This window comes from Diadema setosum, chromosome 10 (assembly GCF_964275005.1).
Source record: "Diadema setosum chromosome 10, eeDiaSeto1, whole genome shotgun sequence".
Classification (NCBI taxonomy): Eukaryota; Metazoa; Echinodermata; class Echinoidea; order Diadematoida; family Diadematidae; genus Diadema; species Diadema setosum.
This window is the reverse complement of record NC_092694.1, coordinates 22,025,514-22,052,530: the sequence shown is the minus strand read 5'-3', so window position 1 is coordinate 22,052,530 and position 27,017 is coordinate 22,025,514. Positions and strand designations below refer to the sequence as shown.

The 27,017-nt window shown below is 37.7% G+C and overlaps 1 protein-coding gene across 1 annotated transcript; it reads left to right on the top strand.

Annotated features, from left to right (window-relative positions):
• Positions 1–48: 48 nt before the first annotated feature.
• Positions 49–26,930, top strand: LOC140233850 (venom phosphodiesterase 2-like). The gene is made up of 24 exons (XM_072313942.1): positions 49–53; positions 641–786; positions 2,144–2,336; positions 3,157–3,248; positions 4,503–4,582; positions 5,620–5,733; positions 9,493–9,568; positions 12,504–12,537; positions 13,228–13,293; positions 13,934–14,006; positions 14,851–15,003; positions 15,769–15,841; positions 16,551–16,591; positions 16,941–17,062; positions 18,071–18,134; positions 19,441–19,528; positions 20,694–20,878; positions 21,152–21,206; positions 22,027–22,181; positions 22,973–23,117; positions 23,634–23,711; positions 24,089–24,221; positions 24,577–24,730; positions 25,653–26,930. The coding sequence occupies exons 1-24, from the start codon at positions 49–51 to the stop codon at positions 25,818–25,820; spliced, it is 2,493 nt and encodes an 830-aa protein (XP_072170043.1). The 3' UTR covers positions 25,821–26,930.
• The last annotated feature ends 87 nt before the right edge of the window (positions 26,931–27,017 follow it).

The window sequence follows — 27,017 nt, the reverse complement described above, 5'->3', positions numbered from 1 at the left end:
TGCTTTTTAAAATGAAAACAATATATTATTAAGCGAAGGAGTGAAGACATGGGGTAGCCCATCCCCTAAAAGTTTTCTTAAATTTGTCTCCCTCTGTACAGATGAAATTTGAAAGATCGCAACTGCTGATCTACAGTTTTTAACAAACATGTCAGAAAAAAAGGAACCAGCCGGAGTCGAACCTGTTATCTACTGCAGATCAGCAGTTGCGATCTTACAAATTTAATTTGGAAGAGGGAGACAAATTGAAAATGCATTGCTTGTCATTAAATTTCATTAAAGTAAATTTCTTTGGCTCATATTCCCGAGACAAGAAATTTAGTAAGGTCGGGACACACGATGTGCTTTATAAAATGTTCATAATGGACCCGTTTGCATTTTTACATGACCCATATAATTAGGTAAGTATCACCGAACAGTTTTGCCACTAATTCTGAAAGGACTATCACCAGACTGTCAACGGAATCCCTTACAATAGGTATATTAATGTAAACTAATCATAATTATAGATGAAGTTGAGTGTTTTTATTGGATCGGTGCATTTTTCATCAGCTGTTTGTCATCATGTGAATGATATCTGAGTATACGCCATGCCATCATGAGAAAAATAAAGAAACTTTTCCCCCAACCAGACATGCAGACTTAATCCGTCCAGTAAAAATAATGTCCTACTTGCTCTCCAGGTAATCATACTACTAGTGTCGATCGGAGCGGGTATCGGTATCGGCTATGCCATCGGTGCAAGCTCGAGTGATAACGATGGTGGATCTGCCGAACCTATCTATGGTAAGTGAGATAGTGCATTTCTTTCTTCGCGTCACAGAACCAACTTTGCAATAGGCGCCATTAATTTGGCTGCCCTTGTCACGCCACACTGTTCGATCACTGAACATGAGTGAAATTCACTGGAGTCCACTCGAGACCAGTATGAATGATTCCAAGTTGAGCAATGAACCCTGTGCACTGCATGTGCACTGCATGTGCACATGACATTCCCACTCACAATAAGATCTCGACATTCATGTCGAGATAAGCAAATCTAGGGACCAACATAATATCTCAGGCCAGGTACAGACTAAAATTAATGATTTTGTCGTGAGATAATGACGATTTACCTCCTAAAAATAGGAGTGGTGAATAGGATCGTATACTGAAGACGTCGTCTTAATTCGACTACAAAGGAGACCCTTGAAAAAAGCAAACAAACAGACAAACACACAGAAAACATAGCAAAACAAACAAACAAACAAACAAAAAGTAGATAACATTATTTCAGACGTCACTGCTATATACTGCCCCATGAAACATGATTTCCTGTGGATTTATTCGTTTTTAATTGAATATAATTCTTATTTAAAAAGAAAAAGATAAAGTAGGGCCTACGATATATGGAAGAAAACAGTAGACTTACATGTATTTTCTTCAGCTATGAGACAGTCAAAACTATTCGTAGATTCAAGAGAATATAAAGGTTAAGTGATAGTTATTCCTAACAATATTATATGATTGGACGGCAACTGAGCAGATGTCTTTTTTTTCTGTGTGTATGCGCAAACTACATGGATATTCATGGACTAATACAGATTCATTGTGCTCATAATAGTAGTTGTGCCTTCTGGAAATTCGTTCCGTTTACGTAGAATCACATACAGGGATATGAAATGAAAGTTATTTCCCAACGGCGGAATTTAACAGAGACTGTTTGCTATTCTGCTGCAATATTTTTTTATAGCTTCGAGAGTTATGTTGCATCGATATTTGTCAAGACTGTAATAATAGGAAGTAGCCTACGCGTTAATTGCAGGACATAATTGTCCGTAACTTGGCAATATCATTAGACGTAAATCGAACACAAATGAGAACCGTTGACTGGTGATGAAAAAGAAATCGCACAAACGTTGATACATCACGCATGTTTGATGGACTTCAAAATTTGCTAAATCTATCAGTGACGATCCTAAACGATCACAATAGACTACGCAGTAATCCGTCTGTGAATTTCAATTAGGCCTACACCGCAATCTGTTGATGATAATTATGTTGACCCGTTGATGAGGAAAAGACACATTAATGTCCGTAAAATTGTCAAAATTCGTCAAGAAATAGCTTCAGTGTAATTATTTATCTGAAATCTTATGGACAGGAACCGAGGAAAGCCACTCGACGAAACACAGGCCGACGGAACCGAGGCCCACCGAGCCGCAGCCCACAGACAAACAGTCCACCGATCAAAGACCTACAACAGATGGACCAGAAAATCCGACAACCCCGCCTCCACCTTTCGTGGACTGGATAGACAGGCCCTGCGCCGATCACGGGGCGAGATGTCCGGCAGGGTATGACCAGTGATGATTTCTGGAGACATGAATACAAAACAAACAAACAAACGAAAAAACAGATGGAGAGAGAGAATAGGAAGGAATAGAATGAGAGGGAGGGAGAGAGAGAGAAAAAAAAAACGGAAGAGGGGAGGGGAAATGAGAAATGAGGCGAGGGCCATAAAGAGGAAGGTGTGGACGTTGAGTTCTCATAATCACTTAATACCGTCAATTCTAAACTCAATGACCACTGGAAACAAAAGTAAAATGAACATAATCCAGACTGCGTAAACTGACCACCTTGTGGATATACGTCGAATTAAAGTTTTCAGACTTGGGATTAGACCTGTTGGTCGGCTTCACAAAAGTCTTTTGACTTACTGTGCGTTGTCATGGTAATATTGGTAATTTAGGTAATAATTAAGGAGATGGCAATGTTGACCGCTATTGCTGCTGGTTGTGAGATTGCGATGATAGCGATGATGACGATGGAGATGGTGCCAAAATGTTGATGGTAATGAACGAAATCGATGATGAAAAGGACGACGATATTGCATGACAGAGATGACCATTATGATTGGGATGTTAATGAGAATGGTGATGATGATAACTATAGGATGATGATGATGATGATGATGATGATGATGATGATGATGATAATGATGATGGTGATGATGATGATGATGATGATGTTGATCATGATCATGATTGTGGTGATGGGCGATGGGTGAAGTTGACAAGAAAAATGGGTTTGACCATGGTGATGACGATGACGATATATAATGACGTCGAAGTCGGGATTCCAATTTATATGTTCAAACTACCTAACTCCTTCCAGCATATCTTCACCACCCCTTCTGCTTATCTCGATGGACGGATTCCGGGCTGATTTCCTTTCTCGAGGATTAACGCCGGTCATCAACAGGATAGGTAAGGAACAATAAGCTCTCTAACCATATTTTACACGTCCGAGGCTCAGAGTTCTGTTTTTGTCACGCCATTATTTTACATAATTGCCATCCCGAGAAAGTCACATTATATATCTGTCGTATACACAGCCCGCAACTAGGACTGTATAAATTTGTTCCTGTCTGTATACTTTGTACACTTACCCAATCCGCTTTAGTTTACTCTTCATGCTCAACCCGTTTATCACCGCAAATGCTGCTCTGTGACAATGATACTCAATGGCAGTTTGTGAAAATGCATTATCAGGAGAACGATCCCCTACTGATGGACAACTACCCAAAGACAACCATCCCGGACTTGCCCCCGACAACTGCTCCCTTAAAGGGAAGATAAACCCCAAGAGCAATGTGGATTGGGTGAAAGCAGCAGCATTAGTAGAACACATCAGTGAAAGTTTGAACAAAATCGGACAATCGATGCAAAAGTTATGAATTTTTAAAGTTTTGGTGTTGGAACCGCTGGATGAGGAGACTTCTAGAGGTTATGACGTATGAGTGGACAACAATACCAAGAAAATATAAAGAAAATACTACAAAAATCCATTTTTCATGAAAATTACAAATTCCATCAACTTGATATTTACATATGTTAAGGGTAGCAATTATTCCCCCTGCTTTCTGAAAGCGGTTGGTCCATTGCTCTTTCATAATTCTAGAAAAGTGAATTTTTGTTGAATTTCCTTTATATTTTCTTTGTATTGTTGTCCACTCATACGTCATATCCTCTAGTAGTCTCCTCATCCAGCGGTTCCAACACCAAAACTTTAAAAATTCATAACTTTTGCATCGATTGTCCGATTTTCCTCAAACTTTCACTGATGTGTTCTACTAATTTTGCTGCTTTCACTCAATCCACATTGCGCTTTGGGTTTACCTTCCCTTTAAGACTCCACCACTATCAAATCATATAGGACTATACTACCCCCAGACAACTACCCCACCAAACACTGCTATTTCAACAACTCATCAAAGAATAACATAACACTTTATCATGAATTCACCTGAAATAAGTTCCAAGAGAAGAAAGGAATGCTTTGAAACGCCCTACTTGTGGGCTTTGACTGGTCGAGGGCAAAGCTAATTCCACCCGGAATTTATTTTGCTCTTCTTTTTGTATTGAAAGAGTTTGTTTTAACATTGAGAAACTTTTAAAGAATGACTGACCCAAATCTTGATGTTGATGCTATCGCTGCTCTAAATTCGTCTTACATTACAGCCGAGTGCGGTGTCAGCACGCCTTATATGATACCGTCCTTCCCAACACTCACCTTCCCAAACCACTACTCCATAGTCACGGTAAGTCAGTGTTTAATCTAGTAGTGCTGTCAATGTTTAGACGGCCTTGTCACAATTACAGGCTAAGGAAATATCCTTACAAAATATGATAGATTTCTGGAAGTCAAAGGGAGGGCGTTATCTCAGTTGTAGAGCTATTGCCCTTCAAGGGCTCTGTTAGACCCAATACCACCTGCTCGTTATTATAATGCTCCATAGTCAGAAAATTAATTAAAATTCGGACAAACGAATTCTTGCTTCATTTTTGGATCAAAGAACCAAACCCAATTTTCGGAATAACGAACATTACTTCATTTTCGGATTACCGAACCTAATCTAATTGTCGGACTAATGAACCTTCGGAATAACGAATCTCAGGTATAACGAACCTTTGGAATAACTAGTGTAAGGAATAACGAACTTAAGGAATAACAAATGTCAGAAATAACGAATTAAACCTTCGGAATAAGGAATTTTCAGAATGACGAGCCTTTGGAACAACGAAACTCCCGAACGATGAATATGCAGAGTAAGGAACTTCAGTAATAACGACCTGTCCATTCTCGTCTTAGCCTTGTCAAGATGAAGGTTTTGTATTGTTTTGTTGTGGTGTTGGGTTTTTTTTTTTTGTCAATCAAAATTCAATAATATGAGACCATTGCCTGATTGCTTTCATAATTTTTAGCATTCATGTCTTTGTTTTTCTTTTTCTTTTTCACCACACCTTGCTTTTTTTTTTAGAAAGGACATGGATGAATGCAAGCGCTGAAAGAATCCATGTAGGATCGAGCGAAATAATCAAGATGAAATTAACAGGCTACAAACGAGCTTAGCTTTACTATACTAGTGGAAATGAAGTTATCGATCATGCGCGATCATGAAATTCAATATAAAAAGGGAACAAACATTAGGCCTATTATACTCTTCTCCCTCTGTGACAGTAAATCTGCCGATGAATTATGTGAAAAAAGGGAAAAGCACCACATCAAGAGGGTAGACAGTATACTCGTACTCTCATGTTGACTTTCTTCTCATGATAAATCTTCACGTTATTATAGGGAATGTATCCGGAAGCTCATGGTATTGTTGGAAACACCATCCACGACTTCGGCACGACGTTCAGCATCGGTTCGAGCGAATCCGTGGAAGGAAGATGGTGGGGTGGAGAACCAGTGAGTCACTCCATGTTTAAACTGTATGTAATAGCGCGCTTTATTATTTCCATGTCATGATTGTTGTAAACAATCAAAACTAACAAAAAATTGTGCTTTAATTATTATTAGTACGTGTGCATGATATAGTTGAATGATAATGGCCCAATTTGCGTTTTGTCACAATTTTAAGACAGGATTGTCTTAAAAAGAAGAGCTTCACAGAGTGGTCACGTGTCACTTTTTTTCTATTTATTATTCTTATGTATAGAATGTTTTACAGATACTGAATGCACAAATTACATCACAATGCATAACATAGACATGTATAAGCAGTGGCGTACCGTGGGTCAAGACATTGGGGGGGCACCTCATGGCAGCAACATCAGAATTGCATAACGTAATAATTAAATGCGAGCGAGCGGAGCGAGCGAGCTTGAAAATTTTGACATTTTACAGTCCCCAAACTGCCGTTTGTAGCTATATATAATAATATATGTATGTATATATATACATATATAATATATATATATATATATATATTTGCTTTGGAAATTAAGGGGGTTGCACCGGGCGCAACTGCTGGCAGTTGCTGGCAGTAACATCACGAGAATGGCACAACGATTAAATGCGAGCGAGCGAAGCGAGCGAGCTTGAATATTTTGACACTTTACAGTCCCCAAACTGCCGTTTGTAGCTATATTTTTCCGCTTTGGAAATTCAGGGGGGGGGCGCACCGGGTGCAATTGCTGGCAATTACTGGCAGTAATATCAGGAGAATGGCATATAACGGTTAAATGCGAGCGAGCGAAGCGAGCGAGCTTGAAAATTTTGAAATTTTATGTTCCCAAAACTGCCGTTTTTAGGTATATTTTTTCGCTTTGGAAATTACGGGGAGGGGGTGCATCGGGCGCAACTGCTGGCAATTACTGACAGCAACATCAGGAGAATTGCATAGCGATTAAATGCGAGCGAGCGAAGCGAGCGAGCTTGAAAATTATGACATTTTACAGTCCCAAAACTGCCGTTTGTAGCTATATTTTTTCGATTTGGAAATTAAGGAGAGGGGGCGCACCGGGCGCAACTGCTGGCAATTACTGACAACAACATCAGGAGAACTGCATAACGATTAAATGCGAGCGAGCGAAGCGAGCGAGCTTGAAAATTTTGACATTTTACAGTCCCAAAACTGCCGTTTATAGCTATATTTTTTCGCTTTGGAAATTAAGGAGAGGGCCTGGGCGCACCGGGCACAACTGCTGGCAATTACTGACAGCAACATCAAGGGAACTGCATAACGATTAAATGCGAGCGAGCGAAGCGAGCGAGCTTGAAAATTTTGACATTTTACAGTCCCAAAACTGCCGTTTATAGCTATATTTTTTCGCTTTGGAAATTAAGGAGAGGGCCTGGGCGCACCGGGCACAACTGCTGGCAATTACTGACAGCAACATCAGGAGAGTTGCATAACGATTAAATTCGAGCGAGCGAAGCGAGCGAGCTTCAAAATTTTGACATTTTACAGTCCCAAAACTGCCGTTTGTAGCTATATTTTTTTCGCTTTGGAAATTAAGGGGAGGGGGCGCACCGGGCGCAACTGCTGGCAATTACTTACAGCAACATCAGGAGAATTGCATAACGATTAAATGCGAGCGAGCGAGCTTTAAAATTTTGACATTTTACAGTCCCCAAACTGCCGTTTGTAGCTATATTTTTTCGCTTTGGAAATTAAGGGGAGGGGAAGTACCGGGCGCAACTGCTGGCAATTACTGACAGCAGATCAGAAGAATTGCATAACGATTAAATGCGAGCGAGCGAAGCGAGCGAGCTTGAAAATTTTGACATTTTACAGTCCAAATTGTAGCTACATATATATTTTTTTTCGCTTTGGAGGGAGGGGGCGCCCGGTGCGCCCCCTGGATCCGCCACTGGTAGTCAAGGGTGTCGGTTTATGTTTATGATTGGGGGAGGTATGACCAGCGAGGGAGCGTCGAAGTGACCAAGCGGGAGAAGGATGTCCAAAATCTGCACTTTATATAGAGCATCTGGTGTTTGTGAGTGTGTGTGTTTCATGTAGATGGAAAAGTTAGGAAATAGCCAAGGACAAGTCTTATTATTGGCAATGCAAGGCATTTTAATATAGACTAGTATGTAAAGCAACACTGCAAAATCAATGATCAAGCTTAATGTGTACAACCTATCAAACATCATTGCGCAACATTGCAGCGACTCTTTTTACCATTCCGATGTTCTTAGTACACTGCGCACATCCATGCTTGTATTCAAAATGCCAACCATGCAGGAATCACACTGAATCACAATCTTTTGTCGTCTCCGGGCTTTTTGAACAATGTTTCACTATAATACCTCTTTAATTATATGGTTAAAAGAAATCTTAGAAAAATATCTTTTTTCTTGATCATCCTTTCATGTCGATTTCAAAAGCAGTTTACTTAACCCTTGAATTACCATTTTGGTAGGTTTTTTTTTTTTCTTTTTTCCTTCTTTTTTTTTTTTTTTACCAGCGGATTGGGGGGGCACGTGCCCCCCCATGCCCCCCCGTAGTTACGCCACTGTGTATAAGTATGCAGAACATTGAAAGTATTCGGAAATGCTGGAAATGGGGAGGAATACTAAAATCAGTGCTTGTAGGATGAATTCCCCCACAAGTAATACAAGAAATCACATTATTGGTATAGGCATACTATTGTGCATGATTTTGATTATGAAGCGGAGTTACGAAACAACTTCACAGAGACAGGGAACCCTAACTAACCTGAAACAAACACCCTGGACAAAGTCCTAAGTCGCTGTCACAATACATGTAGTATAGAGAAGGAAGAGAGAAAGAGAGAGAGAGAGAGAGAGAGAGAGTGAAAGAAGCTAATTACGTGGTGTGAAGATAAAAAGGTATATAGATGACTATCGAGACGAGATTTAATGGATGGTTGGAGCCGCTCAGCAGTAATGGAAAAATGCTCGATTTTTACAAGAAAATAAAGTTGGATATTCTTGTTCTTTTGCAACCATTAAATGATTATCACAATTCTACGATTTCATAATGTTCATAAAATATTAGTTTGGTGATAAGACTCAGGAAAATATGCGTAAATCATTATCAAAAAATATTCAAATTAATCTCGAAGGATCTTCAACTCATTGGGGACGCTTTTAAGCTTTCACTGAGGCTATTCCAATATTTAGGTCCACCAAATGTAAATATAGATTGTGTAAAAATAGTACCAACGGCAATTAAAATTCATAAGAATGATGAATTTGGTATTCATGGAAGGTAAAATACTAAAAGCATTTTCATACCATTTATGTACGTAATGAACAAAGAGGTCCCAGTAAACTGCCCTGAGGAACACCACAGTTGACAGATTTGTTGCAAGAGTGTTGACCAGATAACGAAACGTCTTGTTTGCGATCGTCAAGGTACGAAATGCTCCTGAACCAATCCAAGGCCTTATACGAATAAACTAATGCAGTAATATTCTATGATCGGGAGTGGTATCGAAGGCCTTGGAGAGGTCCAGGAAGACACCCACTGATGAAACGTGTCTGCAGCTTTAGCGACCTTTTCAATAATTGAATTGTTTGATATAAGAAATCCGGATTGTGATTCGGAAATAATAATTATAAGAATCGAGAGAAGTCTTGACTAAGCAACTTCTTCTAACAGTGTAGAAATTGGAGACGTTCAGAGTCGGAGACATCGTTTAGAGAATAGTCTAGAGCTATTTTGTTTCTAAAGGCTTCGGTTTTTAATTTTGATAGATTTGGAACACAGCTCGCTGGCAGGGAAAAAGATCGGCATCTTTCTTCTGGACTGGTTCCGAAGCAGATATTCAAGGTATGAGGTCTATAAGGTCTCGTAGGTCTCGTTAGGTCTCGTAGTGTTTACAAAAAATAAACCGTCAATTCCTGCAAAACCGCTGTGAATTATATACAAATAGTGCCTCTTTGCCTTGAGAGTTTCTGGTTAAATCTATGGGAAGAGGTGACTCCAAAAAGAACTACTAGTATTCACTGAGGGACGCAGCCCATCAGTTGATAGTTTGTTTGTTCTCGAGGCACCAAGGCCTATAGTTTTAACCAAAAACTCGAAATTTATAGGCAAAGTATATTTGTTTTATATTTTGGTCCAAAAATTTAAACAGAAGAAGGGGAAAGTGGAAAAATGGGTGGCGAGAAGTCGTGTGGGGATCCGATGTTGTGAAGGGACCCTATACACTGACCCTAAGATGCATAGCACGATGTCAGAACTGCTTTTTGTCCCCGCCGAACGAGTTCGAGCAGGGGACTATGAAACGGGCTCCGTACGTGTGTGTGTCTGTGCGTCCGTCCGTCCGTCTGTCTGTCCGTCCGTGTGTGCGTCCGTGTGTGATCAAAATGTTCAATTTGCTACTTCTCTGTCATTTATGAGCCAATTTTGATTCTGTTTGCTTTATATGATAGCACTACATGGGAGCTTTGAAACTTCTACACAGAATTTCAGTTGTGACCTTTGACCTTGACCTTTGACCTATATTGTACATTTTGCTACAAAATGCTACTCCTTCGCTATTTCTAACCCGATTTCGATTCCGTTTGCTTTATGTGATGGCACTAGGTGAGGGCTTCCAAACTTCTACACAGAATTTTGACCTTTGACTTCTTTGACCTTTCACCTTGATTTTTGACCTGTATTGTACATTTTGCTACAAAATGCTACTCCTTCGCTATTTCTAACCCGATTTCGATTCCGTTTGCTTTATGTGATGGCACTAGGTGAGGGCTTCCAAACTTCTACACAGAATTTTGACCTTTGACTTCTTTGACCTTTGACCTTGATTTTTGACCTGTATTGTACATTTTGCTACAAAATGCTACTCCTTCGCCATTTCTAACCCGATTTCGATTCCGTTTACTTTATGTGATGGCTCTAGGTGAGAGCATCAAAGCTTCTACACAGAATTTTGACCTTTGACTTCTTTGACCTTTGACCTTGATTTTTGACCTGTATTGTACATTTTGCTACAAAATGCTACTCCTTCGCCATTTCTAACCCGATTTCAATTCCGTTTGCTTAATGTGATGGTACTAGGTGAGGGCTTCAAAGCTTCTGCACAGAATTTTTGACCTTTGACTTCTTTGACCTTTGACCTTGATTTTTTGACCTATATTGTACATTTTGCTACAAAATGCTACTCCTTCGCCATTTCTAACCCGATTTCGATTCCGTTTGCTTTATGTGATGGCACTAGGTGAGGGCTTCCAAACTTCTTCACAGAATTTTGACCTTTGACTTCTTTGACCTTTGACCTTGATTTTTTATGTATATTGTACATTGGCTACAAAATGCTACTCCTTCGCCATTTCTAACCCGATTTCGATTCCGTTTACTTTATGTGATGGCTCTAGGTGAGAGCTTCAAAGCTTCTACACAGAATTTTGACCTTTGACTTCTTTGACCTTTGACCTTGATTTTTGACCTGTATTGTACATTTTGCTACAAAATGCTACTCCTTCGCCATTTCTAACCCGATTTCAATTCCGTTTGCTTAATGTGATGGTACTAGGTGAGGGCTTCAAAGCTTCTGCACAGAATTTTTGACCTTTGACTTCTTTGACCTTTGACCTTGATTTTTTGACCTATATTGTACATTTTGCTACAAAATGCTACTTCCGGCGGGGACATATATCACGCACCGCGTAATATCTACTTTTCCTTGTTGATGTTACTATCGTTTTGTTCGAAAATGTTACATTTTCACAAAGTGACGGTACGACGCAGTGCGCAATGTCAGAGTTTCTTTTTGATGTCACAATTTTTTTAAGTGTTACATTTCACAGAGTGACGGTATAAAGCTGCGCACAATTTCAAAATTGTTTTGTGACATCTTGCAAATGGTATACTATTTGCAGAAAGTCGCCAAAGAAGCGATGTAATTTTGCAAATAGTACTTCATGGAATGTCAAACATGCCAACATTCTGACACAACTGATAATACCTGCAACGACATGAAGTTCTTTCAACCAATTACAAGAGGATACATATGATACAAAATGTGGCTATACTTATGATATGTAACCATGGGGATTACGGTTTTGCCGGCGTTTGTTTGAATTTATTTGTCTGTCTGTCTGTTTGAAAAAGAACTCAAAAGGTTATGAAAGGATATGATAGATGAAACTCACAGGAAGAGTTGATAAAGGCACAAAGAACAGATGATTAAATTTTGGTAGTAATTCAAAATTTGTATGAATTTTTGAAGGATTTTTTTTTAATCTTTTGGCAGATAGGGTCGATGAACTTGGGAGTACAGGCTGTGCGTATTTGAGGTTTGCATACTCGCACTAAAGCGCGTGCTCTGCTTGAGGCGCCGCGCTGCAGGACGCTGATGAGGTAAACACTATAATAGGCATTGTTATCATTGGCTGAGAAATACAAATCGGACGATTTTCAGCATGAGCGGAAATGAACTGCTTGGCGAAGGTCTGTCCTTTAGTGAGCACGCTTGTATAAGCACTTTTATGATCATTATTTTCATTATTATAATCATTACTATTATATGCTAGTAGCAAGTGGAGTAAATCGGTTCTTTACATAGGAAATCAAATTTTGTGGAATTCTTTATAGATTTTTTTTCGCTGCACCGACACTTCAAAAATCAAAACTTTTCAGCCGATTGTCCGTTTCCTCAAAATATGATTATGTTTCTACCAATAATGCTGCATTCACTCAATCCGCATATATATATTTGGGTTTCATTCCCCTTTAAACACCTTGGATGCTCTCTTCACAGGAATTCGGCCAAACTACTGGAACAAGTACGATGGGTAAGTAAACTTTTGAGATACTTATTACTTTGGCAAACCAGTGGGGCCTGGTTGACCTACAGCCCTTCAAACACAACCAATCGTGTTTAAACAATTTTATATGCAAAAGAGGGTCAGGGATAGCATTGATACGAGAATAGGAAGTTCAAGTCTCATCTGTGAATTCAAACAAATAGCATAATGCGAAAATTTACCTAGGGTGGATCTTGCACAAACATGGACTCTGATTGAGGCTTGTGATTTATCATTTTTGGTAGTCTTTGAAGACCTAACTCCCATGTATTCATTTATCCTCATCCTTGTAGAGAGAAAAACATTAAAAAGATATTGAAAACATCTATTTGTTTTTCCGCTTGAGCTATTTTTAGATATTATGAATAGGTGAGCTATATAATAAACATACAATGCTGCCCATTGTATTCGACGGTGCGGAACTCTAAACACCAAAATGTTTAATGCTATAACAAAGTTTTGATTAATCTCATCATATTTTATAATGTCATAATCATATTCAGATATACCATAAACGGTCCATCAAAGAATATTCTTTAGCAAACCCTCCTGTCCGAAAGACCTTGATACGACGCCATAATTACGTACATCATTGTATTTCACGTGGACATGATTTTGTAAGTGTACACTTTGACCAGTTTCTGTTGATCCTGTATCTTGTTATTGGTACTCTCTTAGTGACGTCAACTACATACAGCGAGTCGACACGGTTCTTGGTTGGTTGCGACTGCCCGACGGTTACAGGTGAATGTCTTCATAGTTGGCATTTTCTGAACTTCCAAAAGGCCACCGCACACTGTACGACTTTGGGTCGCTCAACTAACCGACTTTGGATCTGAAATAAGCAAGCATTTTTATTCTGAGGCTATTATGATTTATTTCGGATCCAAAGTCGGTCAGTCGTGCGACCAAAGTCGTGGCTATTGCCTCTAGTACTATGATACGACGATGCGATTCTATTTCGACTGATGGTCTTGACGCCTGTCCACGTGATGCATGTCCAAATCGTTGGTTTAACCCGAATGACTAGTATACAGTATTCTCTCAGTTTACGTTCATAATCTGTTGTAGTCTTTTAATCCAGCGATGATGAAAGTTTGAAAATGCAAGACTTTTGAAAGGATTGTCCCATATTTCTGAAACTTCACTGATGCGTCCTTGAGATTGCTACGTTTACTCCACAAAATCTTATTTGGGTTTCATTCCCATTTAAATCAGAAAATATACCGTTGGCAACTCAAATTTTACAATATTCCAACGCCATTGTACTGCGGTGGTCCTCAGATTGTTAGTTCGCAATTACAAAATATGTAGGCCTATATATTTAGTTAAACATAATTATACGCTAATAACGTCCATACCTATATCCTTCTGGGTTATTCAGGCCAGACATGGTGACCCTGTATTTCGACGAACCGGACCATCTCGGACATGACCCCGGTCCTGATTCAGATGAGGTGAGCAACCCTGGGGGTGGGGTGTATATGTGGGCGTGGTAGGAAGGGGGCGGGGTGGTGATGTGGACTTTTAATCCATTGGGTCTAAGAAACCACATTTTTGTGGTGAGTTGCTGTACTTTTTTTTTTTTTTAACTATTTGTTGTTAAATAGGTTAAGGTAGTGTTTGTAAAAGAACATAAAGATATTCATTTAAGCTTTTTATAGTTCAAAATAGTGTATCATTTGTTTGTGTCGGTTGCAGTATTTTCAAAAGCCATTTCATTGCCAACTTTATTATTGATTGACAAATTCGTAGTACATTAAAGATTAAAAGATTCCGTCGTGTAAATGCCTTCCTGAATATTATGCAGATTCAATGTATCCAGCCGTTCCAATTAATGTTTCCCCGATATCTTTGATTTGAATTGAAGTAAAAATATAAGAAATTGGGAGATGCTATGATTAAATGAGAGTAAGGTGATGATTTCTTCAACTAATTTCGGCAAGACTTGAAGGGTTAAACGAAACAACAATTGCAGTTTAAATCCAGCTAGGCTTTTGTGAATAGAGTCAATCGGGTGATGTTCGTTTTTCCGAAGGTTCGTTATTCCGACTGTTAAAAAGTCCGAAAATGGAAAAAAAAAGTGCCTATATAGTAACGAACCTTTGGAGAGTTTCCGCTAAAGTTTTATTTAATAGATAGAGTTTCTTGGGTACGTAGATTCAAAACGTATACTTACGTTGCGCTTCACGCGTTTTTTCCTCCTATTTCCACAGGGCAATTGGTGTTTCCTCATGCACGCTCGTTGTAGGTCTATACAATCATATTTGCTGTTTCTCGTTTGTGTTATCACCCCACCAGGAGAACGAGGTCCTCCAGCGAATGGACGGGATGATGAGGCGGATGATGGATGGACTGGCTGCCATGGACATGCTCGATTGTGTCAACATTATCCTGGTCGCCGACCACGGGATGTCGCACCGTACCTGTAGTGAAACATTCATCCTGAACGACGTAGGCCTTCCATTCCCTAGCGTCATGCTGTCTTATAGTGGTCCTTTCGTTCGTGCTATACAACAAACGTAGTGCCTACATACAATGTGTACACAAACATACGAATTTCTAATAAGATAATTTCATGCATTATTTTAGGCCTATGCATTAATGTATTTTTATAATGTGATTAGAATGTCACAAGATTTATGTGACGATTAATAGGAAGTTTTGTGGTGAATTTTACGGTTTATTATTCCAAAGTAGGGTAATTTTGAATATGAGTCTAATCTGAAGAAGTCCTCGTATTTGGTAAAGTCCGTCTCACTCAAATTTTTGAATGCACTATAATGTTGCTGAATAAATTTGTTATAGGTAATGTTACTGCTTTCATAGAAATATAGCGTATGACATGAATTTGCGACACGTGACACTGATCTTGTACACCTCACACTGACATTTCTCACCCATGTCATCCTTTCTGGAACTCACTTGCCCCCGTTTTTCATTAATAGTATGATCAAAGGGGTGTATATTCCAAACGTGATTACGTGAATTCACTGAATTGATACAGAAATATCAGAACAAAATATTCAGGGAACTATGTGGAAAGTAATCTGCACAGGGTGTTCAAAAGTTTGTTTTTGGTTTTTGACAACTAGGACAAACGATGATTGATAATAATGTCGACTAATGATATATATATATATATATATATATATATACACTTGTATAATTATTAATTATATCTTATATGCACATTGTATTGACTTTAAATCTCACCAGTACCTTACCTCAAGTGATTATCGCATCGTCACAACCGGAGGAACCATGTTGAGAATGTTGGCCGAGGCTGGTGGTGAGTGTGACTCCATTATAAGAAAATCCCATGCCTGTATAGTTTGACATCTTAATAGGAGAAGTTTCTCACATGTGCTGTTTACAAGACAAATTGACGTATTATAGACACTGGTTTATCGCTTATATTTTTCAAGAAATTTCTTTCCAGACTGTAGCTTACCTGATATCGTAAAAATCTATCAGTTCATTGTGATTTAACAACAATTGCGTTTGATTTTCCGATTGAATTTTATGCTCTCTACCAAATGTGCTCACACAGTGATGCATCAAATGTGATGATTTATTTCTTTTGCGTACTTTGTTCCTTATATAAATATTTCCCATCTGCTCGATATTTCTCAATTCATACTCATCGTCATGTTACGCACATCAAAGGCCCCTCTTGAAATAAAAAAGCTGCTTGTCTCCTTGTTCCTCTTTGCCTAAGTTTATTACCATCCCTCACTCCTCTCCCCCCTTTCCTCCTTCTTCCCTCCCCTTCTTCCATTTCTCGTCTTTCTCACTCCCCTTATTCATTTTTCTTCCACTTCTTATGTCTGTGACTTACTTCATCAATGTTCAACCTTGATCGATGCGCCCTATATAAGAAACAATAACAAAAACAACGAAAATAACGACAACAGTAGCAACGTAGAGAAGATGGATGTGTTTTAACGTTATTCTCTGAACATTCTCTGTTCACCCACTTCTTTGTTTCTCCAACACAGCAACTGTCTCTGATCCGGAAGAGATTGTCGAAGAATTGCTGGTAAGGGGTCATCGCAAGATCCTCTTTCTCTCTTTCTCTCTCTCTCTCTCTCTTGGATCCCTTTCTCGACACACTGCTTCTTGAGTTCCCTTCATCATGGTATTACCCTTCTTGTTTGTTTCATTTCCTATGTATGTATATTACGTATTATGCATTTTTGTGTATGTTCTTGACATATTTGTGAAATGATGGTTAATAGATGTAAACTAAAATCGAAAATTGAAAAATGTCATACAAAGACATCATGGTATATAGCTATCTACATCAATATTGAATGAGAGATATGCAGATTTTCTCATTAAAGTATATAGTAATTTTCGTACGGTTTTTATATGCGTTGTTTTAATAGTGCAAGCACGAGGTTGCCATTCCATACCTGAAGGAAGACCTTCCCAAGCGATGGCACTACAGCTTCAACGATAGGATAGAACCGGTGGAGGTCACCGTACCGGAACAATGGACTGCTTCCGGGTAGGTCACAATCGTCTGTATGACTTTTATACCTCTTTGTAACTAGGAACTCAGTTGCTGCCTGGAATCAGAGTATCATATCTTTCTGAAACGAGATGAAGATTAGTCGACATTCCAGTTACACCTTGTCTACACAACACATTTCACTGAACGAAACAATATTTTAATCATTTTCTATGATAGAAATGAGTTGTGAACCTCCATTTTGAGTAATTCTAGACTAAGAATCTTTCGAAAGTCCTGAACATTTTTTAATGGTATAGAAATCTATGTATATATTAGTGTAAATTTACGACCAACTCCTTACTTTCAATGACAAAAATCAACGGGAACCATATGACAGACTGAACAAGCAAAGTGCTTCAAGAGTCTTCAATACCATGAGAAGACGAAGGAGACACCTTCTGACAAACAGAATTTTCATCTTTAAAAGGGGAACAACTCTGGACCAGTGAAAACTGAAAAGAAAGAGTATGCTCTTTCAGCATAACAATGGAAATTTGATCAAAATCTGGTAATATGGTTCTTTTACAGTCAACATGAATATGCAAATTAATAAGTTGCTGATGCCATTGCCTCACAACTTGCTATTTTTATGGTGTGTACACAAAAACTTCCTTTTTTCACACGCATTTAAACCCATTACCGGATCATGAATAGTCTATCAATGATCATTAATTTCAAGTTCATCAGTCAGGAATGACATTATGTTTTATACGCTAACAGCAGAAAAGTGAATGTTCTTCAGTTTTATTGTACACGTTCAACTGAACATGATATTATTATGGTGAGGTGATGACATTTGCATAATCAACTGTTCGAGAACATTTTTTTTTTTTGGGGGGGGGAATTAGCGAAACTTAACAATTTCACCAATTCCCTAGTTTTTAACCAATTTTGATGAAATTTTCGCTGTTATAAAAAAATATAAAAGTTTACTCTTGCTATTTTGACTAACGTTTAATATTTTTTTTCTTTCACTCCTTCATTTACTTATACCACTGTTAGAGGGGACACAACGTGGTGTGACGGGGGCACCCACGGATACGACAACTTGGGCAATCTTATGAAGGTGAGACACTCTAATTCTTCATCTTAAACATTCTTCAACATTGTTACATGTATTAAATAAATGTCATTCATATTTGCTCTGCAACCTATGATATTGTTGACATAATATTTTGACATATTTAGAATATATGTATTGATTGTTGCTTTTTTCTTCATTAATAGCATGTTTTGTACATTTTCCAATCTCTTGAAATGAAAATAAACAAATGAACTGAAACAAGATAAAACAAACGTGGTGAAATTAGATGTATTAATTGAACTGAAATAAAATGAGAAAAATAAACTGAGCATAAATGGAAAACTATAAATGATGATTCCAAAGTGTTATGGTGTACTTGTAAACGAATCAACTTTCTTCATGATATTTGAAGTATATGAACACACCTATACGAGGAATACTTTGTTCATGTACATATGTGTTAGTTTGGACGTCCCAATCAAGCTTTTAATGGGTTATGACGATCCACTTAACATGTGAAAGACATAATACATGTACAAGCTATTTGTATCTTTGAGTATGATGTATGCAATGCTATGCACTTTTGAATGAATCAAATCAATCAAATCAAATGAAAGATGGGTTCAGTCCAGAGAGTTATCGAAGGCAAGTTCACACGACTGTGCTAACATACAGCTGCTTTCATAATCTTTCGTACATCCCCCCGCCCCGACACACACTTTTCTAAATGGTGTGTATCCATTCCATTCAAAATTAATGATACAAGAACAGTACTGTAGTATAATCTAAACTGATGTTATACTGTATAATACAAAGTAACGGAATATTTGCATACGAGTAATATGGATACAATTGGCAAAAATATATCCTTCCTGTGTACTATTTTTACACAGTACAAATTAAAAGTTGATAATAAACACACACACAAAAAAAAACACGCACAAGCACACTCTAGAACATGAAATGGTAGTCAACATTTTGAATGTTGTCACTCCTCCAACCTTTTATTAAATGCTCAACACTCAAAATGTTAAATTTGAATATACGCAAAAGTGTTGAAGAACCATTTCAGAAACGGTAAATCCAACATTTTGAGTGTTAAATTTAACATTTACAAAAAGGGTGGAGGGGTGACAACATTTAAAATGTTTATTTACCATTTCATTTCTTAGAATGCATACAACACACACACACACACACACACACACACACACACACACACACACACACATACAATAATATGCTTATGATCCACCTTCATTCCAGTAATACCAAGCTTTGAATATAGCTTCTTTCTGTATAATCATGTCAATGCCTGCCACGTGTTTCATTAACTCTCTCTTTTCAGGCACTTTTCGTCGCCATTGGTCCAGGTTTTAAAAGTCAAGTCGAAACCAAGCCATTCCAGAATATAGAGCTCTACAACCTCATGTGTGGTAAGAAGCCTTAACTGGTTTACTTAAATAATCCTGCCGTGGAGAAACCCCATTTATTCAAGGTCACACATCCCTTTTCGAAACAGTTTTCTTGAACTTTGCAAAAGAACCCTTCGTGATTGCACCTTCCTGGTGATAGAGTTCGTTAATGATTATGACTACCCTAATCTCTTTTCTTTCATTCTTCATTCTATATAGCACGAATCCACGCCCCGTGATAGATGATATGTAATTTATTTTTCTACTTTCTAACGTAAGTCCTTCGTTGTCTTTATCAGAATTCAATATTGCTTAAACGCATCCGATGTAATTACAAGTGTTGATTGTTTCAATCCATGGATGTTCATCATCTGTCTCTGGCAGCACATTTCAAATGCGTATGCGTGTGTGTGTGTGTGTGTGTGTGTGCGTGCGTGTGTATGAGTGTGTTTGTTTGGTTTGGGTTTTTTTTTTTTTAAACGAAACTTCGAAATAACGAGCCTCATTTCATTTGCGGAATTTCGAACCGTAATTAGGGATAAGAACATTCGGAATAATGAACCTTTGGATTAACGAACCTGCAGAAGATCGGACTGTAACCGTCAAGAATGATGCATGAGACTTCGTCATGGAGATACCTATAACCAGAGGAGATGTATATCTTGTGATACTTTTCTCTTTGGAGCTTTGATAGGGAATCAAGATTTATTCAAGTTGGTTAAATAGTAAGGGAACTTACCTTCAATTCGTAAAAATGTTGACCAATATTGAAAGCGAGTGTTCTTCTTAAATCTCAATTACGTTTTAAGAACAGAGCTTCATGAAAGACGGTTAGCTTCACATCTTAAAAATTTTCATGCAACTTGCTGTCCAGGGGGGCGTTTCATCAACGAGTTCGTCGGAGGTTTTCACCGACAAATTTGCTATCAGCCAATCAGACGCAAGGATTTCAGTAGCTTTTAACAGTTGTCGGTGTAAATCACCGACAAAAAGTTTCATGAAACACCCCCCAGGGCTCCGACCGTTCTGACGAGTTTCAGAACAGATATTTCTGTTATCCATCAAGGGGCCAGTCAATAAGTTGAAGTGCCATTTGCAAGGCACTTAGAACTTAGTATATCGATGAGGTTTACATATTATACTCCATTTACCTATTCGTTTTGTTTTCTTTTGTTGTTGTGGGTAGAACTCTTGGATTTGGAGCCCGCCCCCAACAATGGCACAATGGGAAGTCTCCATCACATTATGCGTTCGCCAAAGCCCCTCTCCGATGTTCAACCCAACCCTGTTCCAGAAATGGAATGTCCCTTTCCTGCAACAAATCCCGATTACGACAATCGAGTTCAAAATGATACATCTGGCTGTATTTGCGTAAGTGAAACGAAACAGATTATCACACCAAACAGAAATCTTTACAGGATAGCTACAGTGGTACTCAGTGTATCAACCGTATCTAGAAATAAACTACAACTTTAACAACATTTCTCATCACAAAATCAACGCTTATCAAAAATACAATATGGATTGTTTTGCTTGGAACTCATTTGAGGCACATAGTCTGAAATTCAGTGCAAACCGGTATAGTTAATGTAATGACAAAGAAAATTTCATTGTTTGTTTTGTTTGTGGTATTTAATTCCGCAGAATGCAGTAGATGTAAAAACATATGACAAACAGCTCGATCTTTCCGATGCAGATGGTGAGTTTGTGTTTGAATTGTTTCAATTCACCATTAATATGTAGGACCAAAAAAAAAAAAAGAAATAATAATGATAATCATCATCATCATTTTAAGTACCCATAGTATTGAAATAATAACAAGGGCAAATGATTAGTCCAGTGATGATAATGACGACAATGTACGGAATTAGAAGTAATATTGAGCAATACGATTACGTTGAAAGTAATAGATTTCATCTGTTTACATCATATACAAACTTTATAGATTTATCATAATTTTATTTATTGTTAGTTTTGTCAGTATTAGTATCATTATCGTTTTCATTGAATCATAATTATTCACAGTAATTCAATAATAACAATAAGAATAATGAAATAACCATGTTAATAATAAGAATGATTAATCCATGGTAATGGTAATGATGATAACAATCATGATTATGATGCATCGAAAGAGAAAAATACTAAACAAGATTTCATTGAAAGCAATGCATTTTATTTTTTGTTTGTTGACATCACCTTGCACCTTATCAGATTACATGATATCATATGCTGTAAAACTTTAAATTGTTTCGATAACTATAAGAGTCTATTGATAGCTTTTTTTTGCATTATGATCATACATGTTGATCCGTGATAGTACATTTGAACCTATCAATACGATATCATTATGTATGCATATGTTCATGTATATGTACATATATACACTTGTATGAGACAATGTATTTGTAAATACATGTATATTATTATATGTATATATATATATATATATATATATATATATATATATATACATATATATTCGTGTTTATATCAACATAATCATATTTCTCCTATAGTTCAACAAGCCATGGCTGAGCATGCGCCGTTCGGCGTCCCGGAAGTGACAGTCGAAACGATGTACTGTCACTTGACCCAGACAAATTACATCACTGGATATAGCCATGACATGCGGACTCCGCTGTGGTCATCTTACACACTCCGTCAACCACAGGTGATCTATTCGAGTGGTACAAGTGTATTATTATGTGGTTGGTTGTTGTTGTTTTTTGTTGTTGTTGTTGTTGTTTTTACTTTAACCGCCTCCAGTAATTTATATTACATTTCGTATTATAATGTACATATTGCAATCATGTAACTTCTGGGAGGTATACCTTTTTTCTCTCTCTCTTTCTTTCTTGACCAACGTTATCAGTGTTATGATCTCTACCAGGTCATCATTATTGTAATTATTTACGATATATATTATCATCATCATTAGATTACCAGTTACGATGATATTTACTTTATTATCACCGTTATGATCATTTCATTGACATACCATTACCAGTATCAGCAGTATCGTTATGATCATAATAATAATCCAGATTTCTTGCTATCTTGGAGACGATCATTTTCCTTGTTATTTGTAAAGGAACGTTTCGGTGCCATTAAAAGATAACAGGTGTTATCTATAATACATAGAACAATGATAAATGGATATACAAAGAAAGAGGAAACATTATTCTTGTCGGACTTGAAGACCTCGTTGATCTTGTATCATGCCTCTGTCCCTATCTTACAATAAGAAATATTAATATATTGATCATTTGTTGCATGGTGAGTCCAGTGAGTCCAGTGGTTTTATTCTCACTTCGTGGATAATTGAGGATGTCATCTTCCATACAACTTTCATTTCTATTAAGTGATGTAACTCACAACTAATCTACTTCAAAAAGTATGAAAAGAAATTTGTCTTCAGCTACCCTTTCCTCTAAAACTTGTCCACACTTGTCATCCTTCCAGTCATTCGACTCGGCGATCCCGTTGGCCGATTGCGCAGTGAGACCCGACGTTCGAGTCGACAACGACTACTCGCCGAGCTGTTCCGACTACGATGGTTTATCCGACAGCCTAGCCAACCTGGGCTTCAACTATCTCTATTCTCCTTGTAAACACTTTGACCAGCATTTCTTTTCTTTTTGCAATATTTTGTATACTCTACCTCCCTTCCTCTCTCTCTCTGTCTGCATTTCCTTCATCAATATCGGTTTTTGATTCCTTTTATTTATTGATTTATGGATTGAATTATTTATCAATTTTTTATCTTTAACATTTTGCTAAAAACTAATGTTTATTAGGTTATCGTTCTTCTTTATTTCTTCTGTATCACGCACTAATGTTTTCTGTCTACGGTAAAACAAACAGTAATGGAACGAGCATCATGTAGTAGTATTGCTTTGACAGTTTCCACAATACACCAAATGTCTGTATGATTCATAATTGCAAAATTTATACTGAATATAATCTGTCTAATTCATCTTAGGAACTTTACCTGTGACATCAAAATTAAATCTATGTATATCTTTAAAAGACACGAGCCTTTTTTCAGTCCCATAAGTGATCATTTCGTATCAATAAATCTGATATTGTACCAATTTCTTTTCTTGAACAATACAAAATGCAGCCTTTTCCAGTGACGACTCAAAAATGGACGCGATGATCTCATCGAATATCGTTCCTCAGTTTATTGGCTTCGTACAAGGTAACTCATCACTTTATCTACACTATCTTATGATAATGTATAGAAATGACACTGATCATAAGATCCATTATCATCGTCACGATTATAATCATGATGAAAATAATAAAGTAATAACAATTATATCCTCATTGATTATTATACCTGGTAGGCCCCACAAATAATTTTCACGGTGTTTTAGTACTTTCAGTACTGTTGGACAAATTTGCTTAATATCCACTCAGTCTTACTGATACTATCCAAGCCCACTCGTATTTGCAACGAACCTACTCAACGATATTCGATTCTTTGTGTTCTATAGCTTGTCTATAAGTACAAAGGTCCATATGGATGTAAGTATAATGTACTTATCATTTCTTTTCACCCCGTAATACCTGAAGACGTGTGGGATGGTTTCCTCATCCCCCATCTTTCCCACTGGGCCAACATCAGCTTGGAGATCAATGTCGTTGTCGGCCCGGTGTTCGACTACAACAGCGACGGATTCGGGGACAACAACAACACAGTTGACGGGTAAGTTTCTACGACGAATCAGACCCGTAAATAAGATATTTATGGGGGTTCAGAATTAGGAGAAGTGGACCTTTTTAGTTCGTTTATGTTCAGTTTTGCACGAACCCCCCCCCCCCCTTTCAGTTACTACGGGCCTGCGATTTACGTCTAAATCATAGCATATCGTTTACTCCCAATGTTGTATAACCGGTACGCGATGTTTTTGTTTGTTTGTTTGTTTGTTTGTGTGTTTTGGCTTTTTTTTAAAGATTGAAAGAAGATCATTTCTGGATGATTTTGTTTTGTTTTCTTGGCATTTTTGATGGGGTCGTTGGTTGTGCTAAGAAATTTGATTCACTATTCTTTCTTCGGACAGGATTACTTTTGGTGACACTTTGACCTTGCTGCCAACACACTTCTTCATGGTGGTGACGAGATGCAAAGGAGGCGAGGTACTCAACGACGCATGCGCAGAAGTGCAGTCGGCTGCCTTCGTTCTGAGGAATTCGGATGGAATCAAAACTTGTCAGGCAAGTCGTAATAAAGCACCTCCTCAAATAAATCTTTAGCAACCAAGCGTGCACAGTAATATATATCAGTGCTTTAGGTTACAGCATGTTCCTTGCATTTAATTAAATAATCCCTTGTCAACTCTCACTGGTCGCTCTTATACTACACTGTAATGGTTCCAGCAATCAGCAATTTATATCTTGACAAAATGCAGACTATAAACGCAAGAATCCACTCATTCTCTCAGCTGTAATAGTCATTCACGTGTTCATTCGTCATAACTCACTCTGGCATACATGTTCTTAATCAGCTTCTTCCTCTTCTTTTAAATCTCGAAATGAAGAATCTACTGTACTTGTTCTCTCAACCATAGTTAGTCACTCAATAGTTATTCACTCATTCAATGATTCATGTACTACAGTATGTCCCCCCCCCCAAAAAAAAAAAAAAAAAAAAAAAATTACAATCGGATTTTCGCATTGAAAACACCCAATGTGATTGAACTGTCCAAATGCTACTTCACGGTCTTAAAATATAACATCTTAGCTCTATTTTGCAGAAAACCCCATTCACTTTGGTTAAGCGGTCACAAAGAAATGTGGATTGTTGTAAAGCATGTCATGAGGCTGATTCTTCCAAGTTTAGCACTTGGATGCTCTTGGAACTGGATATCAATGTGTAAACACAATAGACAGAACTTGGAGGGAAGAGATTCCTGACATGCTCTACAAAATTCCTCATTTCTCTTTGACCACTGAAGCAAATCGAATGGGATTTTCTGTAATATGTGGGCAATGAGATATAGTTTCATACCCTGAAATTGTATTTGGATTGATTCACTATTTTTAAAGTTATCATTGCGGATGGTCCCGTTGTAATTTTTTAGGGGGGACATACGGTAGTACTTAATCGAGCTGTTTTCACCGCCTTGTCTCCCACCAGACTCAGGCAGACTATGTTGAGCACCACGTGGCCACTATCAATGACATTGAGAAGCTGACTGGGCTAAGATTCTTCCCAAACATGGATGTCTACGATGCCATCGCCCTAAAACTCTACGCCCCGTCCAAGACTGACCTCTGGAGAGACTGGCCACTCATGGATCCATGAATGATTTGAAGTCTAGTGAACAAATCCTATGAACCTTCCTCACACTCGCCTCGCACGAGACAAAAAAAAAAAAAGAATAGAAGTTACAGATTCCTTAATCAGATTACAATATTCTCAGTTCGACTGCCAAAGATATTCAAATTTGCAATGTGCTTGTTCTCAGGAAATTGAATGCATGAATGTGTGATATACTGTACAATGATCCTCACATCAGGTGCTGTGAATACACATAACTCTACAGTACTGTAACCACTCCAGATTTAAATATTATCTTTCCATGATTTATATAAAATTTGAAAAATGTAAAATGAGAGGGAGACAGTAGAACTCTTTCATTATGGATAGTGTGTGGAGCACAACGGCATGTTGTGCACTTAATTGTATTTCACAATGTTTTACCAGTCTTTCATACTTGTGTTAAATTGTACAAATTCTGTCACTTTCGTGGAATGTTATTTCTTTTTCTGGATTTCCAATGGAAATGCTGACTGAAACTTGTTCAAGGATGTTGTTTCTGATGGAGTACTCTCATCCCAATTCAAAATCAAGATGCAATGAACTACACTGTACATTCACCTGTTACGTAATTCTGTGACCGTGGTTTTTTTTTTATCATTATAAATTTTTTAAAAAGAAGCCAACCATTCAGACATCGACAGATGAAAACATCTTCTCATGTCCTTGGAAAATTGAAAAAGAAAGAATGGATTGGCATTGGTTTTGTAGTTTAAAACAGGGTAGCCTTGTGAACACTGCAGCAATGCACAGGTATGAATCCCGTAACTATGTAAACACATTCACCCATCACATCTTCAGTTAATGCAAAAATCAGCACACGTCTATATTGACAATTTCCCAGCATATTTACCAAAGTGGTTTGTTCTTTAAGGCTTGATGAAGGTGTACATATTGAACTGATTACTTAAATCAAGATTTTCCCATCAAATGGACTGTACAATCTGAACATGGTGACATAGGCTGCTTGGAATATACCAACAGCTCTGAGCCATTTTAAATACTTTGACGAATTCATGTTACTTCTTTGAAGATGTACAATGTATTTCAGTGATAACTACACAAAGCTGCCAATCATAAACTGCTCAATAAACTTCCTTGATATTTATGAGACTGGATATGTTTCGCATTCATTATCTTCATGTATGACTGCTCATGCTTGATATGATGTGTGATTTGTTA